Source organism: Cucurbita pepo, chromosome LG09, assembly GCF_002806865.2.
Source record: "Cucurbita pepo subsp. pepo cultivar mu-cu-16 chromosome LG09, ASM280686v2, whole genome shotgun sequence".
Classification (NCBI taxonomy): Eukaryota; Viridiplantae; Streptophyta; class Magnoliopsida; order Cucurbitales; family Cucurbitaceae; genus Cucurbita; species Cucurbita pepo.
The window spans coordinates 459230-480491 of NC_036646.1; the positions used below are offsets into that span (position 1 = coordinate 459230).

The following is a 21262-nucleotide window of genomic DNA, read 5'->3' on the forward strand; positions in this document are numbered from 1 at the left end:
AAAGGAGGGAAAAATACATTAAAAAAAGAAAAAGAAAAAAAAAGCGATAAGATTAATTACGTCACTCACAAAAATACAAAAAACACTCATCCACCAAGCTGTCCCATGAGAGCCACGACCGACCTTCCTCCGCGGCTCCACCGGTTGCCGCTGCCACTTGGCTTGTCAACCTTGGGTTACCGTTTGCAGGTGCACCTGTTGACTTGGTCCAGGCTAGGGCCCCGGACCTTCAAAAGGGGCCCCCACTTTTATTGGAACTTAGGACTCATGAAAGAAAGATCGGGATCCCTAGAACGACGGAGGAATAGAGATCGACGGTTCCTCCGGCGATCGATGGTGGAGCCCGCGGCGGACAGTGATAAAATGGACACAATGAGATTGAAAGGTCAAATGGTAAACTGTTTAGGGATGATTGTTAAATCTCAGGGTTAAATTTGTTCAATTATTATTGAATCTTATCTCAGTTTGAACATTGGTTTGAACTAATTGCATGTTCTTCGCAATTAATGGTCAATGAAGAAATGAATGGTTAATATGCTAAACACATCGATCAAATGAAACAGTAATGCTTTGTTTTTCTTTTTCTTTTTTCTTTTTTGGATGAAAATCGATAATAGGAGTTAGGTTAATAATGGATTTGGGAATCCTATTCCCAGATAACTTGAACAGGAGCCATGAATTCGCTGACTGACGAAAATACCTGTCTCTACGTAGACATTGTTTTATTTAAAGCTGAGAGTTCACCATGTGGCCATGAAACTTTTGTGTGAAGTCCAGCCTTTTTCTTTCCTCTGAATTCTTGTGAGAACCTTCATTATATCCACTTTTTATTAGATTCCCCTTCGTTTTCGAACAGAAAGCAAGACTCTGAGATCTCTTCTTTTGGATCCAGATGCTTACAAAATTTTCGTAAGTTTTTTCAACTTTCTGATGATATGCTTTCATTGGTAGTTCATCAATTTCAGTCCATTTTTACGCCCTTTCCTCTTATGATGTAGGGCCCTTGTTAATCTTTTGTCTTTTAAACTTTAATTTGTTAACTTCCCAATGTGGGGCGTATTGTATTGGTTGGATTGGAAGCCATGAGAGCTTAGAGCTGCCATGGGAGATTGGAGCTGCCTTTTCCTGAACTATTTGAACTTTTCTTAATTCATTCTAATTTGGTTCAAATCCCACCTCCGATTCTTGCTGGCCAATGAATTTTGTACTTCCGCTATCTTTCATGGAGGATTTGGATTTTGAATATCATGGCAATTACTAGAAAATAATGTCACCACCCTAATGATCCAGTTGGTAATCTAGTTTAGAAGAGGATGAAAAAGCAGAGTTTCAAGTACTGTTTGATCCCATATTGTTTTCTATATAATTGAGTGACTCCTAATTCTAAAAGTGTTAGCCATTAGACTAATATTCATTCTTAATATATTGCCTGAACTTTATGTAAATTAACGTTACATGGCAAGTGGACTTCTTATTTTCGAAGTTAAAATATAGAAGAAATGTGTACAAGTTGGTTCGATCACCATTTATCTCTTAAGAGTTAGCTTTTGGAAAGTTAGATATTTTGTGTATAAATTCTTGCCTGATGGTTTGTGTTCTGAAATTTTGTCACTGTTTAAAGCTACAATAGCAGGTTCCTTGTGCCACTTTTCTTTATTCCTCTATCCTTGCGTTCTTTCAATTGGGTTAGAGTTTTGTTAAGTAAATCATGTAAACTAAATTTTCTTCTCAGGTTTACAGGGATTTTATGAGAAGTTGAATCAAGACACCGAGCTACGCTGGTGCTTAGAAGATATCCGGTGTAATTTCCAGTCAATCAGGTTCGAGGCTCACTCAAGTCGAATCTGGTTGCAAAAATGGCCATGGATCATACTGTGAAAGTTATCCTGGGCTCAATTGCCTTTGGAATCTTCTGGTTATTAGCTGTTTTTCCTGCTATCCCATTTCTACCAATTGGGAGAACGGCAGGATCTCTGCTAGGGGCAATGCTAATGGTCCTATTTCGAGTACTAACTCCAGATCAAGCGTATGCTGCCATTGATCTCCCCATACTTGGTCTTCTGTTTGGGACAATGGTAGTCAGTGTTTATCTTGAAAGAGCTGATATGTTCAAGTACTTAGGTAAGGTGCTGTCGTGGAAGAGTAAAGGAGCCAAGGATTTAATATGTCGAGTGTGTCTCATTTCTGCAATTTCTAGTGCTCTTTTCACCAATGACACCTCTTGCGTGGTTCTGACTGAATTTGTGTTAAAAATTGCAAAGCAACATAATCTTCCACCTCGTCCCTTCCTTCTTGCTCTTGCGTCGAGTGCTAATATTGGATCTTCAGCAACACCTATTGGCAACCCCCAAAACTTGGTCATAGCTGTTCAGAGTGGAATTCCTTTTGGGCAATTTGTGATTGGAATACTCCCAGCTATGCTTGTTGGTATTGTTGTAAATGCTTTAATTATTCTTATCTCATATTGGAAACTGTTATCTATCCAAAAGGATGAAGAAGATGTTCCCCCAGAAATTGTTGCAGATGAAGATGTGAATTCTCATAGGTTTTCACCAGCCAGATTGTCACACTCACAAATTCCATCCCTCAACTCTCAGGAATGGGATTCTCGGTTGGATTCGATGTACGCACAGAGTCCTCCCAACTCAAATGCGAATGTTGAAACTCTTAGAACTTCTGTAAGTTCGAAAGATAATGAAATTCACTGGTCTCACGGTGCCGTGACGGAGGCGGTGGCAAGAATATCTGATGCATCAAAAGAGTGTGTGCCTAATGCATCTCCTCCTCCTCAGAAAAGGGAAGAAGGTTTTTCTTCCAAGAGCTTCAACTCCATGGATAAGCAGAAAGAACCATTACCTTTGCAGGTCTCGGAAGGAAAGCAACATTGGAGCACGAAATGGAGGAGGATGGCATGGAAATGTTGTGTTTATCTTGTGACTATAGGAATGCTGGTTGCTTTATTGATGGGCTTGAATATGTCGTGGACTGCAGTGACTGCTGCACTCGCTCTTGTGGTTCTTGATTTCAAGGATGCTCAGCCATGCCTAGAAAAGGTTTGAACCATTACTTCTTTGTCCATCTTTGTTTGGTAAATAGATGATTTCTCAATGGAGTTTTTGTATTTCTACAGGTTTCCTATTCACTTTTAGTCTTTTTTTGTGGGATGTTTATCACGGTTGATGGTTTTAACAAGACTGGATTACCAAATGCTTTTTGGAATTTCATGGAGCCGCACGCACAGATTGATCGTGTCTCTGGGACCGTAGTTCTTGCTCTTGTCATACTATACCTCTCGAACCTGGCTTCGAACGTTCCTACAGGTATTTAAATACTTATTCTCCCATTTTTCATTGCTTTCCAGAATTTCAATTCTATTGTCTAGTTATATCTCGTAATCAAAGAAACCCTGATCCTCATTTGGAGGATTTTTGGTGTTTGGTTATATGAAATGCTCAAAATAGTATGTTAAGATAGATCTTGAATGAGAAGTGATGACCATATCATTTTTTCTTGATTAGCAAACGTTATGTTATTCACGAGTTTGATTGAGCTGGTTAGTCGTCGTGAAAATCTCGTTATTCGCAAAGATTTTTCTCGTCTGTTAGCGTTTGTTAGCGTTAGGCAGCATCTCTGTTATTCACAAAGATTATGTTCCCTCAAGAAAAATCTCTGAGGATGCCATCTAATAATGCCTTTTCATGATGCTGTTGTTAGTTCTTCTGCTTGGAGCACGGGTTGCCGCATCAGCTGCTGCAATATCCCCAGCTCAAGAAAAACGGGCATGGCTGCTTTTAGCTTGGATCAGTACTGTAGCTGGAAACCTCTCATTGTTAGGCTCAGCTGCCAACTTGATTGTGTGCGAACAGGCTCGTCGCACTCCACAGCTAAGCTACAATTTATCCTTCTGGAATCATCTTAAATTTGGACTTCCCTCGACTCTAATTATCACAGGCATTGGTTTAGTTCTCATCAAATGATGTTCTTCTCTGTTCTTCCTTGCTTTCCTTTATTGTTCTTTTTTTCTTATATAATAAAGTTTTTGTGATGAAGGGTAGAATAGTTAGATCTCGTTTGAAGTTAATATAGAATATGTTTCCTTCAAAATAGTTTGTACAAATTCAAATAATGAAACAAATGTTCGAAATATGGTTGAGTGGGAAATGAATATGAAGTGATAAATAAATAGCCTTTTTTGTTCAATGCTTCCTGAAAATCTTCTAGATGGTAGCGCGTAACTATTAGAGATCATAGTTCACAAGCAAAATAGCGCAAAATTGTAGGTTTAAAACTGTAACGGCTCGAGTCTTGTCCACTTTGACCAAGTTTCTATAGCCTTGTAAGGAATGCGCTTTGACCAAGTTTCTAAGTTTCTATATCCTTGTAAGGAATGTACGGGAGGTGAATTAAAAAACTGGTCATGCATGCACTGCAATACGCCTTATGGAGTAAACATATAAAGAAACGATGATTAAATAGAAATTAACGTAATTGGAAAATTAGGATATGGTTTCCTTTCAATGAGACTAGTCCCATTATTCCTCGACCATAAATGATGTTCGTAAAAAGACAGCATTTTTATTGGAGGATTTTCTTCCTCAAATAACAAAAAGGATCATATCCTTACATGGCCATTTCTTACTTTAAGAATATGCTTTCTTAAACAGCTATAAGAATCCTCTGTGGAATATATGTAAAATTATCACATCAAGGTACATTCTAATTAAAACTATTTTATTATTCTATTATCTTTAATTAAAAATATAATATATATATATATATATGAGAGGAAAAAGTGGGACCCACACGCACGTGCGAAGGTACATTTCCAACTCCTACAAGTCTTCTCAATTAAGTGTTGTACATCTCCCTTGGATACATATCAGCCACCTTTCATCTCCAACACAACACCCCTGTCTTTCTTGCAGCCATAAAATATTATCCATGTGCCCCTAATTTATGCTCCCCTTCCAAATTGACCCCTCTATTTTCCCCTATTTCTTCATCTAACCCTCTATTTCCCCCCTTCTTTTATTATTATTTTTCTTTATAATTTATTGGTTAGTTAAAAATAAATTTTACAAAAAAAAAAAAAAAAAAAAAAACTTACTANCCATATAAATTTTCTACCTTATATTAAAAAAATATAAATCAGTAAACGACAGCGAATCATAAAATCTACTACATTAGATACGATCGCTTTACTAAGTCTTAAAAATTGGATATAATTTTTTTTTTTTTAATAAGATTGTAATACATAAATATATATATATTTTTTACAATAATCTCTTCTCTATATTATTAATTTAACCAATAATATATAGATAAATTATTGTGAAATATTTATAAAAGTTTTTTCTTTTTTGGTTATAAAATTAATTTATTTTAAAAAATTAGCTAATAATTTATTTTATTTACGCATTTCTTAAAATATATTAAAAATATCGAACTTTCGGACAACTCCATGTCGTCGCTGAGGCATACTCTCTTTCATTTCTCTTTCACTTTTCTTACGCGATTTTCTCAAATCCTAAAATGGAGAAGCTTTGATGTAACACTTCGCCTCTGATAATCTGAGATTTCAGATGATTAGGGTTTCGATTTTTTGCTAACTTGGTCTTCAATATGTAAGTCTACCTCACTAGGATTTGGGCGAGTATAGTGGGATTCTACTGGAATTTGTAGTTTCCAATATTTAAGGTAACACTTGTTCATTTCATTCTTCTATTCTAGTTTTAGTAAATTTATGTTTATGTGATTTTAGTTTCGATTAGCCACTGTTCTAGTTTATCTGGTTTAGATTCTTGGTAGATCTGTATCGTAGAGTCGTGTTTTGAGGAATATGGAAGTGTAGCTTGTTTTTTAATTTCCTAAACGGCCGTGGAAAACAAAGGAAGGAAATTCAGGAGTGTCGTTGGCAACGATGGAGCTTAGTTTTTCAGCTCGTTTTGTTGCAGTGGGAATTCGGCTGTATCGGGTGGCATAAGCGATTAGAGGTTGGATTTGAATTTGCTTCTCTGGTCTAGTTTATTATTTCCCCCATTTTCTTAATTAAAATTTTATTCGGAGTAGCAGGGAGCTGGAATCATTCGTTTGTATGTTGGTCATGTTGACTATCTCATCGTTTTTACTTGTTCAGCGCCGTAATTAATGATCCCAAACTCTCATTGGCCACTACTTTTGCCCTTACTGTGAGGATTCTAGTTGCCTTCCAACTTCGATCATTCCCTTCTTTTATTAATTATGTTACTGTTGTTATTATTTTGTTTCCCCTCCTTTTTTCCTTCTGGAGAGTGGAGGGAGTGGTGTTTACTGCACGTCAAATTAGGCAAAATTTTGTCACCCCAGTTAAGAAGAATACTTGGGGATTATGAAAGATCTCTCCTACTTTTCATGGTAAGACAATAAGAATTTGACTGTCTTCAATTAAGAAGTAGATTTGAGGATTATTAAAGAAAGTCAAGTAGTGGTCGAAAAAGTAGAAATATGAAGATGAAGGCTGAGAGGAAACAAAGCTTGAAGTAGAGTGTTCTCTTGTAGAATACTTTCTATGCATTATTCAGATACACAAAGACTCCTTTAAATAGGAGAGGATACAAAGCATACAATAAAATTCAAATGACAAGATTGACAAGATTAACCCACTGAATTAAGGAGATGGTAGGTAAGGAACACATGTTTACTTCCACCTAACCATCTTAAATAATAAATGAGGAATGGGTAAACCAGAGCAATATATAAATTAGGTTGTAACATCCCCCCGTCAAAGGAGGCGAAGGAATAAACTGAAGACTGAGTTCGCTAAATTGAGATGTTGGAACTGAGCATGAGGTAATAGTTCTATGAGGAAGTCGACTACTATAAGATGAGATGGGACGTGGCGAATTTTCAATTGTCCAGGAGGTCACTCAACACGAGTCCTTCTAGCATGTTTTGTCACTCAACATAGAATTGCTCCAAGTAAAGCATGCTTAACTATGAAGTTTTTATGATTGAGCCACCGAAAAGGAAAGTGCACCTTGTTGGTATAGGCAGTGACTTTCAATTCTTTTAAGCTTAGCTATCCTATTCTTGGGATTTCTCTCATTTGGATGTGGTCCCGGTTCATTCTTGTACCCCTCTTTTACTTGGGTATAACAGTCTTGATCGCAAATGAAATGAACGTCTATTTCAATAAGTTTGGTTAGAGCGTGAAACAAGAGCAGCAACACTGATATTATCACACCACGTAATGGGAGGATCCCAAATATAGATATGGAGTTCATGAAGAAGAATACACAAGCAGATCAAGTGATCATTGGGAGAAGCCTCCTAATCAGTATCAGAAAACACCTGTAGGGTTAATGATGGTGTAGAATGCAAGGCTAATTCAAGATTTATAGTCCCCTAAGATAACAAATAAGACGTTTAGTATAAGTATTGGTAGGAGGAGGAGGTGGTGGGGTGAAGGGGGAAGGCAAAGGCATTGGAGAAGCATGAGTAATCGAGGATATAGATGAAGTGTGTGATGTAATGGAAGATGGGGAAAAAGGGAACGGATCTGGTAGTTGAAGTTGGGGCCTAGGCGAATATGGAGATGCTGGCAGACTAAGAGAACAAGTGGCGAACGGAGTTGAGGGTATAGGTTGAGGTGGTTGAGGTAAGGGAAGCCATGTCAATATTGGGGAGGTTGAATCAATGGTTGTGGGAGAGTTCGGGGCAAATAGTTGCTGGTATGGAAGTTATTTTTTGTTGCAACCAGGGACTCAAAGGCATCGATAACCCTTGTGAAAATCATTGTAGCCAATGAGAACACACTTCTCTATGTGAACATTGAATTTATGCAGCTGATAAGGCATAAGACATGGATAGCACGTAGAGCCAAATGATTTTAAGGCATAAGACATGGATAGTCCTGTCTCTACTTTCAAAGTTGAACCTCAGATTCGAACTATAAGATTGCAATTGGGAGTTATTCATGTGTAGAAGAAGACTCCAAAAGGTTAAGAGAGAGAAACATACTCAGTTGTTTGCAGTATTGCTACTGAAGAATATAAAGTTAATGGATTCAGAATCTTCTTGAAACATGTCTGTTATATCTGAAGTCATGAAATCCTGAATTTCGTGCATGCATAAGCCTGTTGTGAGAGTGTTCATGCTATATGAGACTATTTATCTTTAGTTTTTTTATTTGATTTATTTTTAATTTTTAAAAAAATTTATAATAATAAATGGAATGCTGTTTCTCCGATAGATGCATAGTCTTCGTGATATTTGAGCAATCAAACTTCCACTTTTCATGCAGGATTTTGTTACTAGTTCCTCATTATTGAGCTTCCTCAAATTCAAGCTGAAGTTGCAACAACCGGTAAACACATGAACTAAAATTTATCTTCTCTTAAATTAGGAGATAAATCTTCATTATCTTTATTATTTTTTTTAAAAGAGAATCTTAGGGTCTTTAGTTGGGGTTCTTTTTAGGTCTTTTAAGCCAAACTTTTTTGACTAAAAATTAACGACAAAAAGAGAGAAAAGAAACATTACTTGATTGGGATGAAATTTATTTTGAAATCTGTGATTTATTGTGTTTTTCCTCTAGGGTTTTTTTTGGTTTAATTGGAGGTTTGATAATGGAAATCTTTCAGCTTTAAATTTCTTGAAATTTCAGACTGTTTAAGTGTATTTTTTATTTTTTTTTGTTCATAGTAATTGACCAAGTGATTGCTACTTTAAAGTGTGATTTTATAACTTCAATTTCTACATGCAAAATAGTATGCTTTAAATTTTTTTATAGCTTTTTTTTTTTCTTCTTTTTTTTGGTAGAATGGCAGCAATCTTGATTCTTTTAATTTAAAAATCTTGGAAAGTTTTATTTGACGAAGATCAAATTTTCAGATTTAACTGCCCTAAGTTTATTTATTTATTATTATTATTTTAGTTTTGAAGGTTTTAGAAGTTGTAGAATTGGAAAATTGTTTGGCATTCTATTATGTATTGAAAAGCATTGATTTTCCTCAACTTTCTGTTCCGAAAATTGTTTTGAATGAGAAATTGGATAGACAAGATTGTTTATATATGTTTTTTTTTTTTAAGAAAATCAATTTTGAACTTGATGTGGGAATTGCTTTCCGAGAATTTTTGTTCTCATTTTTTGTTTTTGTTTTTTAATATTTTCAGATGAAGGATCAAGTGATAATTCTGAAAGAAGTGAAGTTTAGTGTTCTTGCACAAGACTTTGAAAGCTGTTGTTGAGGATTTGATAGTTTATCTTAGATTTTTTTTAAGATATAGCTTCCACTGAAGTGTTTAAGTTTGTTATAGTTTCTAAATGTTACACTTCCACATTAATGTTAGAATGCCTATATTAGAAATTACGACTGGTCACAGAAGTGGTAGCTTGGATACTCGGTCACAGATTTACCAGCATGCCGATCGGGTAAAAGCTAATTATGGCATGAAGGGTATCATGTACTTGTCGGATGCTTTGGAAGTGTAACATTTGCTTTACTATCAATTTTCATGAAGTATTTTCACTCTGCAGAGTGAGCGAGTAGCCAATTAGAGTCTTCCACAATATTTAAGATAAAAATCAATAATGCCTTCGTGGTGGGGGAAGCCATCATCCAAAGAAGTAAAGAAGAAAACAAGCAAGGAAAGTTTCATTGACTCATTACACCGTAAGTTCAAGAATTCACCTGAAGGTAAAGTAAACAGCCGATCAGGAAGTTCTTGTAGACGTGGTGGTGACACTATATCTGAGAAATCACCTCTATCAAGATCACCATCACCTTCCAAAGAAGTATCTAGATGTCAAAGTTTTGCTGAAAGATTACATTCTCACCAACTGCCACTTCCAGAAGTGCACCCTACAGGTATAGGTCCCACAGACTCTGGGATTAGTGTGACGGCAAAATCAAAATTAGAGAGAAGCTCTAAGACATCTTCATTTCTACCACTCCCTAGACCTGCATGTATCCGGAGGAGGCCAGATCCTGCAGATTTGGATGGAGATTTAGTCACTGGTTCAGTCTCTGGTGAGTCCTCAAGTGATAGTGATGATCCCATTGATTCACGTCAACGTAGTCCTCAGGCAACTGACTATGACGTTGGGACTAGAACTGTGGTAGGTTCTATTGAACCTAGGTAAGCTCACATGTCTTTATTTCATATATATCTTCTATTCTGGAGTCATTCTTTTCATTGTCGGTAGTCTTGGTTGAATGATTAAATAGGGTTACATGTGTCATTTTATTTGGTTGTCCTTGTTTTAGAGCAATCACCTTGCATCTGATGCATTGTTTCTTAATATTTATTTTACTTGTCCCTGACATATTTGGTGGGTTTTTCTGAAGTGCAACTCTCAAGGACCAGTCTTCTACTGTTGTGCAAACAAATTCAAAAGAGGGCAAGAAAGCGGAAAGTCTTTCATTTCCTCATAAGAAGCCTTCAATACCTAAACGGAGGCCTTTAAGCAGCAATGTAACAAATCTGCAAGTTCCTCGTCATGGGGCATTCTTTAGCGCTCCAGATAGTTCCATGTCTAGTCCTTCTAGAAGTCCTATGAGGGTATTTAGCACTGAGCAAGTCATGAACACTGCTGTTTGGTCTGGAAAGTCTCACTCAGATGTCATTTTAGGTGGCTCTGGCCACTGCTCCAGTCCTGGTTCTGGACACAATTCAGGGCACAACTCTATGGGAGGTGATATGGCAGCCCACTTCTTTTGGCAACAAAGTAGGGGCAGCCCCGAATATTCTCCAGTACCTAGTTCAAGAATGACTAGTCCCGGCCCAAGCTCCAGAATTCAAAGTGGTGCTGTTACACCTATTCATCCTAGAGCAGGAGCTCTGCCTGCTGAATCACAAACTTGCTGGCCTGATGAGAAACAAACTCATCGTTTGCCTCTTCCTCCCATTGCAATCTCGAACTCTTCTCCATTTTCTCATTCAAACTCTGCAGTGACATCTCCTTCAGTGCCTAGGAGTCCTGGAAGGACAGAGACTCCAGCAAGCCCAGGTTCACGCTGGAAAAAGGGGAAGCTACTGGGTCGTGGTACATTTGGGCATGTGTACGTTGGTTTTAATAGGTATGCTGATAAAACATACATTTAATTTGTCATTATCATTGCTTCAGGCAAAAGTTTGTTTGTTCACAATACTAGTTGTGATGCTGTAGATAGCTTATCCGCTATAAGTCATCATGATACCTTGATTATAGTTTTGATACCATTTATCTCTCGTCTCTTATTAAAAAAAAAAAAAAACCATTTATCTCTCTTACTCGTGAGGTCTGTCATTTTTTGTGCTTAACATGGTTTCTCTTTTCTTTCTTTTTTTTTTTTTTTAAAAAAATTATTTCAATCATTCAGCGAAAGTGGAGAAATGTGTGCAATGAAGGAGGTCACCTTATTTTCTGATGATGCAAAGTCTAAGGAAAGTGCTAAACAATTAATGCAGGTACAAGTTCTCTACTACGCAGATCTCATCTAGTGCTTCCTTTTTTCACTGTAGATTATTTCTTTGTTTCATTAAGAATTTACTTTTCCATTTATCACAGGAAATTGCTTTACTGAGTCGTTTACGGCATCCCAACATTGTGCAATATTATGGTTCAGAATCAGTGAGTATTTTGTTTCTAATTTTGTTCTCTGTTAACATTCTCATTATAACATTATAAAGGAAGATATTGTGGTGAGGTGGTCATCTTTGTAAAGAAATTCCCCCTTACATGTGTTGACCTCCCCAAAAGTTTTGGATGGTTGGGGGAGGGGGGGNAAGATGATATGATTTGTCAATGCATGCAAATCACATTTGACTTGAGACCTGATTACTAATATATTCCGATTAACTACTGTTGCTGCCTACAGAAGGCATAGTTGGAAAAATCTGGATTTTAGCGGTTACATATTCTTCCGTGTTTTAGACATCTAATTTTTTTATTTGAAATCTTTTGGAACAGGTGGGTGATAAACTCTATATTTATCTGGAATATGTATCTGGTGGCTCCATTTATAAATTACTACAAGAGTATGGACAATTTGGGGAACTAGCAATTCGTAGCTATACTCAACAAATACTATCAGGACTTGCATATTTGCATGCTAAAACTACAGTGCACAGGTGATTTGAACATCTATGATGCTCGCAGTTTTTTTAACACATACATTAGTGTCGTTGCTGCTACTATATTCTTATGTATCTTGTTTGTGGGACCTTATATTGAACTTCTAACCTTTGCAGGGACATTAAAGGAGCAAACATACTTGTTGACCCTAATGGCCGTGTTAAATTGGCAGACTTTGGGATGGCGAAGCATGTAAGATAGCACTCAGTTTTTACATTTACTATACCTCTAGTGATATGCTTTGAATGCATTTCTAATATTGACATCTCCATCCATTAAATTTATAGAGCTGGTTGTTTCTTCTTTTAGTTTATCAATTATTAACTTTCCTGTGAATTTGAGATTGTACCTAACAAGTAGTATTTTTAATTATTATTAAAATTTAATTATTGAAGTTAATTTTAATATGGCTAGTAAAAAAATTATTTATAAGACTATTTATTAAATTATGTTTTCCTTTATTCAATCATATTATGTGCATGTGGAGCGTACATATTGAAATCCATGGTTCTACTTTAGTTAATAATTAACAAATACACATTTCACTGTTCATATTTATCTGCTATATTTACATTACATGTATTAGAATTTACTTTAAGTTTTGCTATCATATATATTTTTGCGATATACTCCAATCCTTAAACTAGAAAAAAGAAAAAACAAAACTTTGCATCCCATAGGCATGTTAAGACAGTAGTAAATATATGATCATTATTCACTCAACTCAGGATGTTGGTTAACGCGTATTTTCCCTTCTTTCTCTCTTTCTTCTTTCATATCGGTTACAGATCACAGGCCAATCATGTCCACTGTCGTTTAAGGGCAGCCCTTACTGGATGGCACCTGAGGTCAGAATTAATTCTCTTTAAGCAAAAATAATAACTAAATTATCCATATTTCTGACCCATGGCTTTCCCAGGTCATAAAGAACTCAAATGGTTGCAACCTTGCCGTTGATATTTGGAGTCTTGGATGCACTGTTCTGGAGATGGCAACTACAAAGCCACCTTGGAGCCAGTATGAAGGGGTAAGGACGTCTTTAAATATCTAAGCTATAAAAGTGTCTTCAACTGTTGGAAATACACTTTGTTATCAAATTTCTCTTGGACTGATGAGAAAGCCCATTTAAATTGCAAATAATCATTTTGAAGGCCTTTGGTGTTTATTTTATATTTTAATTGTTATAATAAGTAACAAAAATCTTTCTATTAGGATTGTAATTTATACGCACGTCTTATTTGTCACATTATTGTTTATTCTTCTCAAAGTTCATGGTTTCATGTGTGGTCTATCTTGAATGTTTCCTTGAAGCTTACTCTCACATTTCTTACATGGTGCCTTGTTCTTTGTTCTGACGGGGGCACATTTTATATTCTTGCTTAAAAGGTTGCTGCGATGTTTAAGATTGGCAATAGCAAAGAGCTCCCAGTAATTCCAGAGCACCTCTCAGATGATGGGAAGGATTTTGTGAGACTATGTCTGCAACGGAACCCGTATCATCGACCTACAGCTGCTCGACTTTTGGATCATCCTTTTGTCAAATATGCTGCACCTGTAGAGAGGCCTTTTTTGAGCTCTGAACCCGATGCAACTCCTGGGGTTACAAACGGAGTGAAGACTTTGGTACACATACTCTCACATTGTTTTTGATTCATCAATGTTCATTGTTACAAAAATTGTATGGATCTCTTGTGGTTGTGGGTTTTGTTACTGTCTGAACTGTTCAATCTTACTGCAGATTCTGTTATAACAGCTTCTCCTTAATTTGTATGGTGCAAAAGATTGAGCTATGTTTTGCTGTCTCACTGGATTCTGAATTTTTTTTTCATACATATTGATATTTTAGTCAAAAACTAAGCTAAGCTAGGCAACCAGCTGTGACAAATTAGCTGAGTTTTGATATTTAGATAGAACATTGGGGCATTTAGATTAGAATCTGGAAAGATTCTTGTGCCTCGGCTGGGTAAATTCTTTTTTGTTTCATTGGTTCAGAAAATTAGTTTTTTTCTTTCATTTTCTCACTCATTTTGGTTCTGAGTGTTGTCTATTGTTCACTTTCAGGGTATTGGCCAATCACGTATTACTTCTGTGGACTCGGATAGTAGACTCGCAGTTCATTCTTCAAGAGTCTCAAAACCTGTTCTTCATGCCAGGTTCTCTATCTTCCCCCAATCCCAACCCCCAACCGAAAAAAAAAAAAAAAAGGAAATAAATAAAGTAGTATTTTACTGATTGAGGCTTTGATTTGATTCTGATTTCGTTTTCCGTCCAGTGACATCAACATTCTCAGAAACATCTCATGTCCTGTTTCACCAATTGGAAGCCCTCTTTTGCGCTCACGATCACCTCAACATCCCAGTGGTAGAATGTCTCCTTCACCCATATCAAGTCCAAGAACTACTTCAGGCTCGTCGACACCTTTGACAGCATGTGGTGGTGCTATTCCTTATAACCACCTGAAACAAGCTATGTACTTGCAAGAGGGATTTGGAAGCATGCCGAAGTCCTTAAATAATAGTCCATACAGCAGTGGTCTCTCGTTCCATGATTCAAATCCCGATATTTTTCGAGGGTTGCAGCCTGGGGCTCCCATCTTCTCTGAAATGATACCAGAAAATGATATCCTGGGCAAACAGGTTGGAGTCGGAAGACCTGCTTATGGTGAACTGTATGATGGACAGCAGGTCTTGGCTGATCGAGTGTCTCGACAGCTCCTGAGGGATCATGTTAAAACAAACCCTTCTCTTGATTTGAGTCCTAGCACTACCTTGTCTGGCCGCATGAATGGTATCTAAAAGACAACGTTATATAAGAACAGGGGGTGAGGAAATAGTTGACTAATGTTGATGTTCTTAAAGTGGAAGTAGCTGGCCACCGATCCAGTGGAGATGATTCTTTTGACATGTTGATTCTTGAAGGCTAAAAAGCTCAGCTGTGCAACTAAATTAACATGTCTGCTCGATTTGATCCAACGTAACCTGAGTTATCAGCTTGTACAGTGTTCGAGTATTCGATTTATCATCTGACCTACTAATCTGAGGTGCAAAATTTAAATTTTGTTCATGCGGGATGACTTCTGATGATTCAAATGTGAAACGGAGGTTACTTAGAAGTGGCAACCCATTGAGTTCGTGAACTAGGAAAGCACATACAGAAGGGAAAAATGTACATTTTTTTGGATCATCATATAGAAAGACTAAAGGAACAAATGGTCTAATTACCATCTCCGAACTTTCTTCCTTTCAACCAGGAAAAGAAAAACAAGGGGAAGGAAAACTTCTTATGCTGTACAGTTGTTGAAGGAATGAACTGGCTTTAGTGTCTATTATTATCTGATTTACACAATGGCTTCTTATGCTGAACTAGGAGAGAACTTATGCTGTACAGCTCATGCAATTAAAGTTCCTTACGGTGGAAGTTCATGAATGGCTTTCATTTTATGTTACTTCGGACCTGGTTAGGTTATTTTATCATCTCTCTTTAGTCATAAAATAAAAGAGATTCATTTCTTTCCCTGAAAAAGAGGTTTTCTGCCGGAATCGAGTGATCCTTTATAGTGACAAATATGGGAAACAACCCTGTTCTTATCTAATTTCATCTGTGCCCAAATTCTGATCTCATAAATCTTAAAATCAGCAAATTTAAAGGGTACTCGGTGTAACTGTAATGGGATGATGGATTAACAGAAACGGGGCGGGGCAAAAATAGAGCTGCACCTTTTTTATAACTAATAACAAAAATATTACACGAAAATCTAGAAATTATACCAAAAAAAAATAAGGAATTTTCCTCGCTAACAAATCTTCTGCAGCAGCCTGACACAAAGGACAGAATCATAAAAGATTTCCCAGGAAAGGAAAAAAAAGAGGGGAAAAAAAATTCAACTTCCAAGACAGAAGACCATTGGTAAAATTGGCTCTGCAAAGAATGTAAAAAAACAACTCGTGGGTTAGATCCCATACTCTCAGGTCAGGTAGTGGTTCGAAGTTTGGGAATGTACTTTATCTTCGCACCCTTTTCAAATTTTGTCCTGAACTTGGACTTGCCGGCTTCATTGGCTGAGGACGACTTGGGAGGGTCGACATTAATTGACATCGCATTGCCAAGAACATTGCGTCTGTCGAAGTTGGACAATTGAAATGCAGAAGTTTCTGTGTCATTTTGAATTTCAGAGCATCGAGAAGACTCAGAATCGGAGGGTAGATTCAATTTGACGTGGTCGGCTGTTATAGCCTCCTTCCACCCTGCATGCACAACAGTTAGAAGTTTCACCAACCTCACAAAATGAAGTATTAACTAGATTTGCGTTCAAATTTAACTTACTCTGTGCAAGGAAGGCTTTTGCAGCACGACTAGAGAACTCCAGGCCAACTGATTGCGCAGGCTCTTCCTGGATCAAAGAGTTGTTGTTTCCAAAGTCCCCATTGTCACCATCCAAGGAAGAGGATCGTGGAGAATATGTATTCAGCAGCGCCTCATCTTCTAGCTTTTCAGTTATCCCTTCAGCTTCAGATTCTTCATTGTCACTTTGCTCTAGCATTGCATATTTGGTTCCATTACGACCAACTGGCCTCCAAAGCTTAACCATCACACGATTTGTTGCAGTTTGAACAGAGTCTGGCTTAATGAACTTCTGAACATGATTATTAATCTTCTTAGGCGTTTGATGACCATCCTGGCAATCATCTGGAGCTCCAACTGGATTTTTACTCTCTTGGTTGCAATTTCCTAGTGCCACTGAAATAGAACCAATCAAAACCTCATGGCTCTTAATTTCCTCCGCTTGGGCCGTTGTCTCTTCAAGAATCCTGGCTTGGTAACGGCCTCCATCTCTTTCTGGCTTGGGCTTCCGGCTCCATACTTTTTTCCCATTAGCAATGGGCGCAGCCCTTGAAAGCACATGGTTTCCATGCCTTCGCATATCTCCATTTTTGTGTCCCTGATAATTCTGATCTGCATGATAACCGTTAGAAAGTCCCCTTTGCGTCTTAGGCAATGCCTGCCACTGAGCAATTACATGCTTATGGCCATTCATTTGTATTTTCTGCCGTTCACCATTGTGATCAATAGGAAGATGTTCAGGGTAGCCACTGTGAGACCCAAAACAAGACTCAGAATCTTCGTCTTCATCAGTTAGAGATTGTTGAGATGTTTCAATAGATGATGGCATGTGATCAGCCAATATGCTCAGAGAGTCCCCTTCTGAGTGGCATTCAGTTTGAGGGCTAGATGATTCTTCAGGTAACACGTCTTCAATTGTTTCATTTACACTCGCTTCCATATCAGCCTTCTCTTCGCGTTTTTGCTCCTTTGACCTTTGTTCTTTCTGCCTTAGCTTCTTCTGCCTTTTTCTTTCCAACAGCTCCGCTTGTCTACATTGTCACATATACCTTATGGGTTAGGAACAAGCGTTCTAAGACAAAGAACTCACAACAAGCAAGCTACAAGCAAGCTTGTGAACTGTCAGTATTCTCAACAGGGTTATTTTTCTTCAAGGGTTCAGTGAAAACCTCCACAAGGAAGTATTAATACTAGTTAGTCAGCTAAGATAAGAACGTCAGTCTTCCTTACCAAGAATTTTTTTTTTCCAAATAGTATAAGAACCAGTGATCATAACAAGACTATTGATGCAAAACTATAGATCGGGCTCGAGTTCACAGGAAGGTGCCATGCAAAAGGGAAAATTAATGATAATGGATATACCTCCTTTGAGCAGCTTCTTCCTCCTCTACCAGCAACTTCTGACACCTCAAAGCTTCAGCATCCTTGTCAGCAAGCCATGTTTTGACCTTAAAGAAAATGTTGTCACATGTTAGTTAATGAGCAAAAAACCATGCAATCGTGTCAATATGAATATATGATTAGATGATTAATATATTAATCTCCAGACCAACATGAAAATTTTAATTTTATGAATATATCTATGAAATAATGATATTGACGAATAATCCTATAAATAAAAAGATACAAAAGTATTTAAAATAATAATTAAGTTCTTTTTACTCCCAAAATAAGTTTACAATATTATTATTAAATAATAATAATTATTATCATAATAATAATAATAATTATTATTATTTTGTGGTTCATGATCACTTATACAAGAGATCAAAGATACTGACAATCCTTAATATCAAATGATGAACCCTCCGATTTTTGAATGATTTCATATTGACAAATATTTTAATACATTGTAAACCAGAACAACGCAGGAACTATCAACCAGACAGAAAATAAGAAGTGTACCAAAAAATTAAAGGAAAATAACTTACCAATTTCTCTTCCAACAAGAAGCTCATGCAAGCAACTAAGTTTTTAGTTTCAAGACCGATCTTTACAGTCCCGCCATCAAATATATATTTTTGCATAGAGAAAGAAGTTCCACATAGGAATGTTTTTTCACTTGCATTGTCAAGAATTTCAAATAGCTCCTGCGAAGAGAGGGGAAACCTAGACGGTCTACCTTGTACAATGTCCTGAGAAGATTCAGGTATGCAATAAAAATAAATATTTGTACACAAAAATGAATTGATGAAGGATAGGACCCCAAATAAAGGCTGACGGAACCTGAACATACCAAAAGGGCAGAACCTGCCCTCAAATAAACATGTGGTAGGGCAGAAAATCTCGGTTTTCCAATAATGGCTGTCAGGTTCTTGATAACGGCTGACCCTTGCATTCCCTATATGTTTACACAGAGTAATCATTTAAGAGAACATAAGACAGACAATATCTAAAACCCGCAAGGATTTCCCTTGATATTATGTTCCATTTTCATTTCTATCCAATGATCTAAAGACTACATAGAGAGGATACAGACATTTTATGCGAAACTTCAAGTAAAATCTAAAGAAACTGAGGAATGACTTGCCTCAATTGAGACATTTTTAAATGATACAGCCTCCTTCGTCTCTTCCCAGGATAGCTGTAAAAAACATCAATGAATAAACTTTTTAATAAAGGAACTCGACTATGCAGAATAACATCAATAAACTAATTTTGAAATAAAGAATGAGACTATGTATAACAACCAGCGTGGATAGTGGACAAAAGATTACCTTGTCCCAAAATGCTGCTAGTAAATCCCTAGTTTTGGCAGAATCCTACAAAGTGAAAAGAACAAGTACGTTCAAGCGAGAAATTAAAGAGAAAAAATATAAAAGTAAATTTCATAAAATTAAAAAGAATTATAACATCTAGTAGTAAAAAATAAACACCTTATCAGGCTTTTTCATCCTATGATACACTCGTATATGTCTTCTATAGTTGATAAACGAGAAAAATTCCAGGAGACACTTGTCACACTTCTGCATTTGAACCTTTAAAGGAGATAGCAAGGGCCAGCCTGGGAGTTCTGTAAAAAAAGTACAAGACATTTCAAATCTTTTGAATCCTAACAGGTACACAATTAACTGCAGGATGGATCATATGATTTGTGAAAAATAATTTATTGAATAAAAATTGACCCTCTTCTAGGATGCTTTATTATTGTATAACGACCCTCTTGAATAGACAATGAAGAGCAGACGCACAGACGTGTGTACACACATAAGCTGAAAAGGCATCACTAAAAAAAGAAGAAATTGGCACATATGCAAAAGAAATTCTTGTAGCTTTGACTTGAAATGCAAGTGGAACTCATGTATCACAACATTTCAGAGAGAGCCACTTAATTGCAATGCAATTTAATTGAACACTTGAATACCATGATGATCTAGAGCATGAAGTAGTTGAATCCACTGGACTGGGCTCTCACCAGCTCTTGAGAAAGAAAGAAAAGGCTCTTTGCCAATTGCCTGTCTAATAATAGTGTCTAGAGAATCATTTCCCTCCTCCGATTTCATCACATCTGGATAGTTAGAATTCTTGAGTTTTGCAACTGGCATCTACACAAATTTTAAACCCAAAATTCAAGGGAAAAGAACTGCATAACATAAAAGAGAAAATACATTACATGCCAGAAAGCAGTACTCGTTTACCTTGACCATGCAACTAGATCAATTATAGATTAATCAAGGAAATAAAGTACAAGATATTGACTGCAATAGAGTGCTGCATACAGATATGAAAGAAAGCTTTCCATCTGCTAAAAAGGAGAAACAATGAAATGGAGAAGGGACAAGATCCTTCCTCTATGATCAAATGACCAAGCCAGATTCAAAGTGTGGTACTCAGCTTAGAGAATTCGTTCATCTGAATTTCTTTATTATTGGGAAACAAAAACAATTTTCAACAACTTGCAAAAAATTACATCCTAGAAACAAGGTAACTATATCATAAGAAAATGAATAAAATTCAATAGTGTTTTTCAAAAAATTCGCAAAAGCACCTCCGGGGTCACGAAGAAAGAAATCAAGAACAGCAGGAAACGAACGAGGAAAGATAGCATTTTCTAAAATGCCATCTCATTCAAATTAATACACAAATCTCACATAATTTCAACAGAACACAACACGCTCCGGCAAAGTTACGTTCACCATTAGAAGAACCACATATATATATATATATATATATATATATATATATATATATATATAGACCTCCACAGCAATAGAATTGGGATCATCATTTTAACAATCAACAAACAAGAGCATAACAAAAATTGTCCACCAAGAAAACAACGAAACAACCATTTCAAGAACTCGGGCACATGATCTATAATCGACACATTAAGTTACATACAAAGGCAATACGCGAATACAAATAAAAATCACGAAACTGAGTGTGATCGGTTCACGTACCAGTAAGGACAAAGATCGATTGCGAGAAAAAAAGAAGGCGGCAGATCGGATCGTAAATGGGCCGATTTGGAAAGAGTTACAGAGCGTCAGGCCGGAGAAAAAGGGGCTGGAAAATTCGAGAAAGTGATCGGTGGCGAGGCGAGAAGCAGTTTTTTTGGGGAGAGTTTCTTTCTACAGAGTGAGAATAAACGAAGGTTTGTATGAGAAAATATAAAGGCATAAAAATGAAGCCCTGTTCGTGTTTCAGTCCGGCCAAAAAAAGAAAATAAGGAAAATAAATTATAAATGTGCAAAAGGAATTATATGACGTGTAAATTACACGAGTGCACGCGCCGTTAACGTGCGTACGTTACTAAAATTAGACCTTGGGCCGAGCAATCAACGAGCCATATGTCGGCCCATTTATGATTTAGGCCCAATTGGT

The 21262-nt window shown here is 36.8% G+C and overlaps 3 protein-coding genes across 11 annotated transcripts; 2 read left to right on the plus strand and 1 right to left on the minus strand.

Moving 5' to 3' along the window:
* Positions 1-173: 173 nt before the first annotated feature.
* Positions 174-4200, plus strand: LOC111801462 (silicon efflux transporter LSI2-like). 5 transcript variants are annotated; one of them, XM_023685469.1, is made up of 4 exons: positions 174-393; positions 1733-3053; positions 3131-3320; positions 3715-4200. In XM_023685469.1, exons 2-4 carry the CDS (start codon positions 1857-1859, stop codon positions 3975-3977), a joined length of 1650 nt encoding a protein of 549 aa, XP_023541237.1. In that variant the 5' UTR covers positions 174-393; positions 1733-1856; the 3' UTR covers positions 3978-4200. The 5 variants fall into 5 exon arrangements, with proteins under 5 accessions (XP_023541237.1, XP_023541238.1, XP_023541235.1 ...); XM_023685470.1 differs by having other exon boundaries at positions 174-385; XM_023685467.1 differs by lacking the exon at positions 174-393 and adding an exon at positions 662-909.
* A 1260-nt stretch (positions 4201-5460) lies between these two features.
* LOC111801447 (mitogen-activated protein kinase kinase kinase YODA-like) lies at positions 5461-15619 on the plus strand. 3 transcript variants are annotated; one of them, XM_023685446.1, is made up of 14 exons: positions 5461-5697; positions 5798-5993; positions 8282-8344; positions 9154-10119; positions 10329-11060; positions 11343-11430; positions 11531-11593; positions 11933-12093; positions 12214-12289; positions 12886-12945; positions 13017-13124; positions 13484-13720; positions 14159-14250; positions 14370-15619. In XM_023685446.1, exons 4-14 carry the CDS (start codon positions 9572-9574, stop codon positions 14890-14892), a joined length of 2688 nt encoding a protein of 895 aa, XP_023541214.1. In that variant the 5' UTR covers positions 5461-5697; positions 5798-5993; positions 8282-8344; positions 9154-9571; the 3' UTR covers positions 14893-15619. The 3 variants fall into 3 exon arrangements, with proteins under 3 accessions (XP_023541214.1, XP_023541216.1, XP_023541213.1); XM_023685448.1 differs by having other exon boundaries at positions 5891-5993; XM_023685445.1 differs by lacking the exon at positions 5798-5993.
* A 174-nt stretch (positions 15620-15793) lies between these two features.
* On the minus strand, positions 15794-21073 carry LOC111801448. Of its 3 annotated transcripts, none has more exons than XM_023685451.1 (10): positions 20839-21073; positions 19854-19983; positions 19315-19451; positions 19156-19200; positions 18969-19022; positions 18675-18779; positions 18370-18573; positions 17801-17886; positions 16421-17469; positions 15794-16341 (listed from the first exon to the last, which is right to left on the minus strand). In XM_023685451.1, exons 2-10 carry the CDS (start codon positions 19981-19983, stop codon positions 16067-16069), a joined length of 2085 nt encoding a protein of 694 aa, XP_023541219.1. In that variant the 5' UTR covers positions 20839-21073; the 3' UTR covers positions 15794-16066. The 3 variants fall into 3 exon arrangements, with proteins under 3 accessions (XP_023541219.1, XP_023541217.1, XP_023541218.1); XM_023685449.1 differs by having other exon boundaries at positions 19803-19983; XM_023685450.1 differs by having other exon boundaries at positions 19803-20021.
* Between the last annotated feature and the right edge of the window lie 189 nt (positions 21074-21262).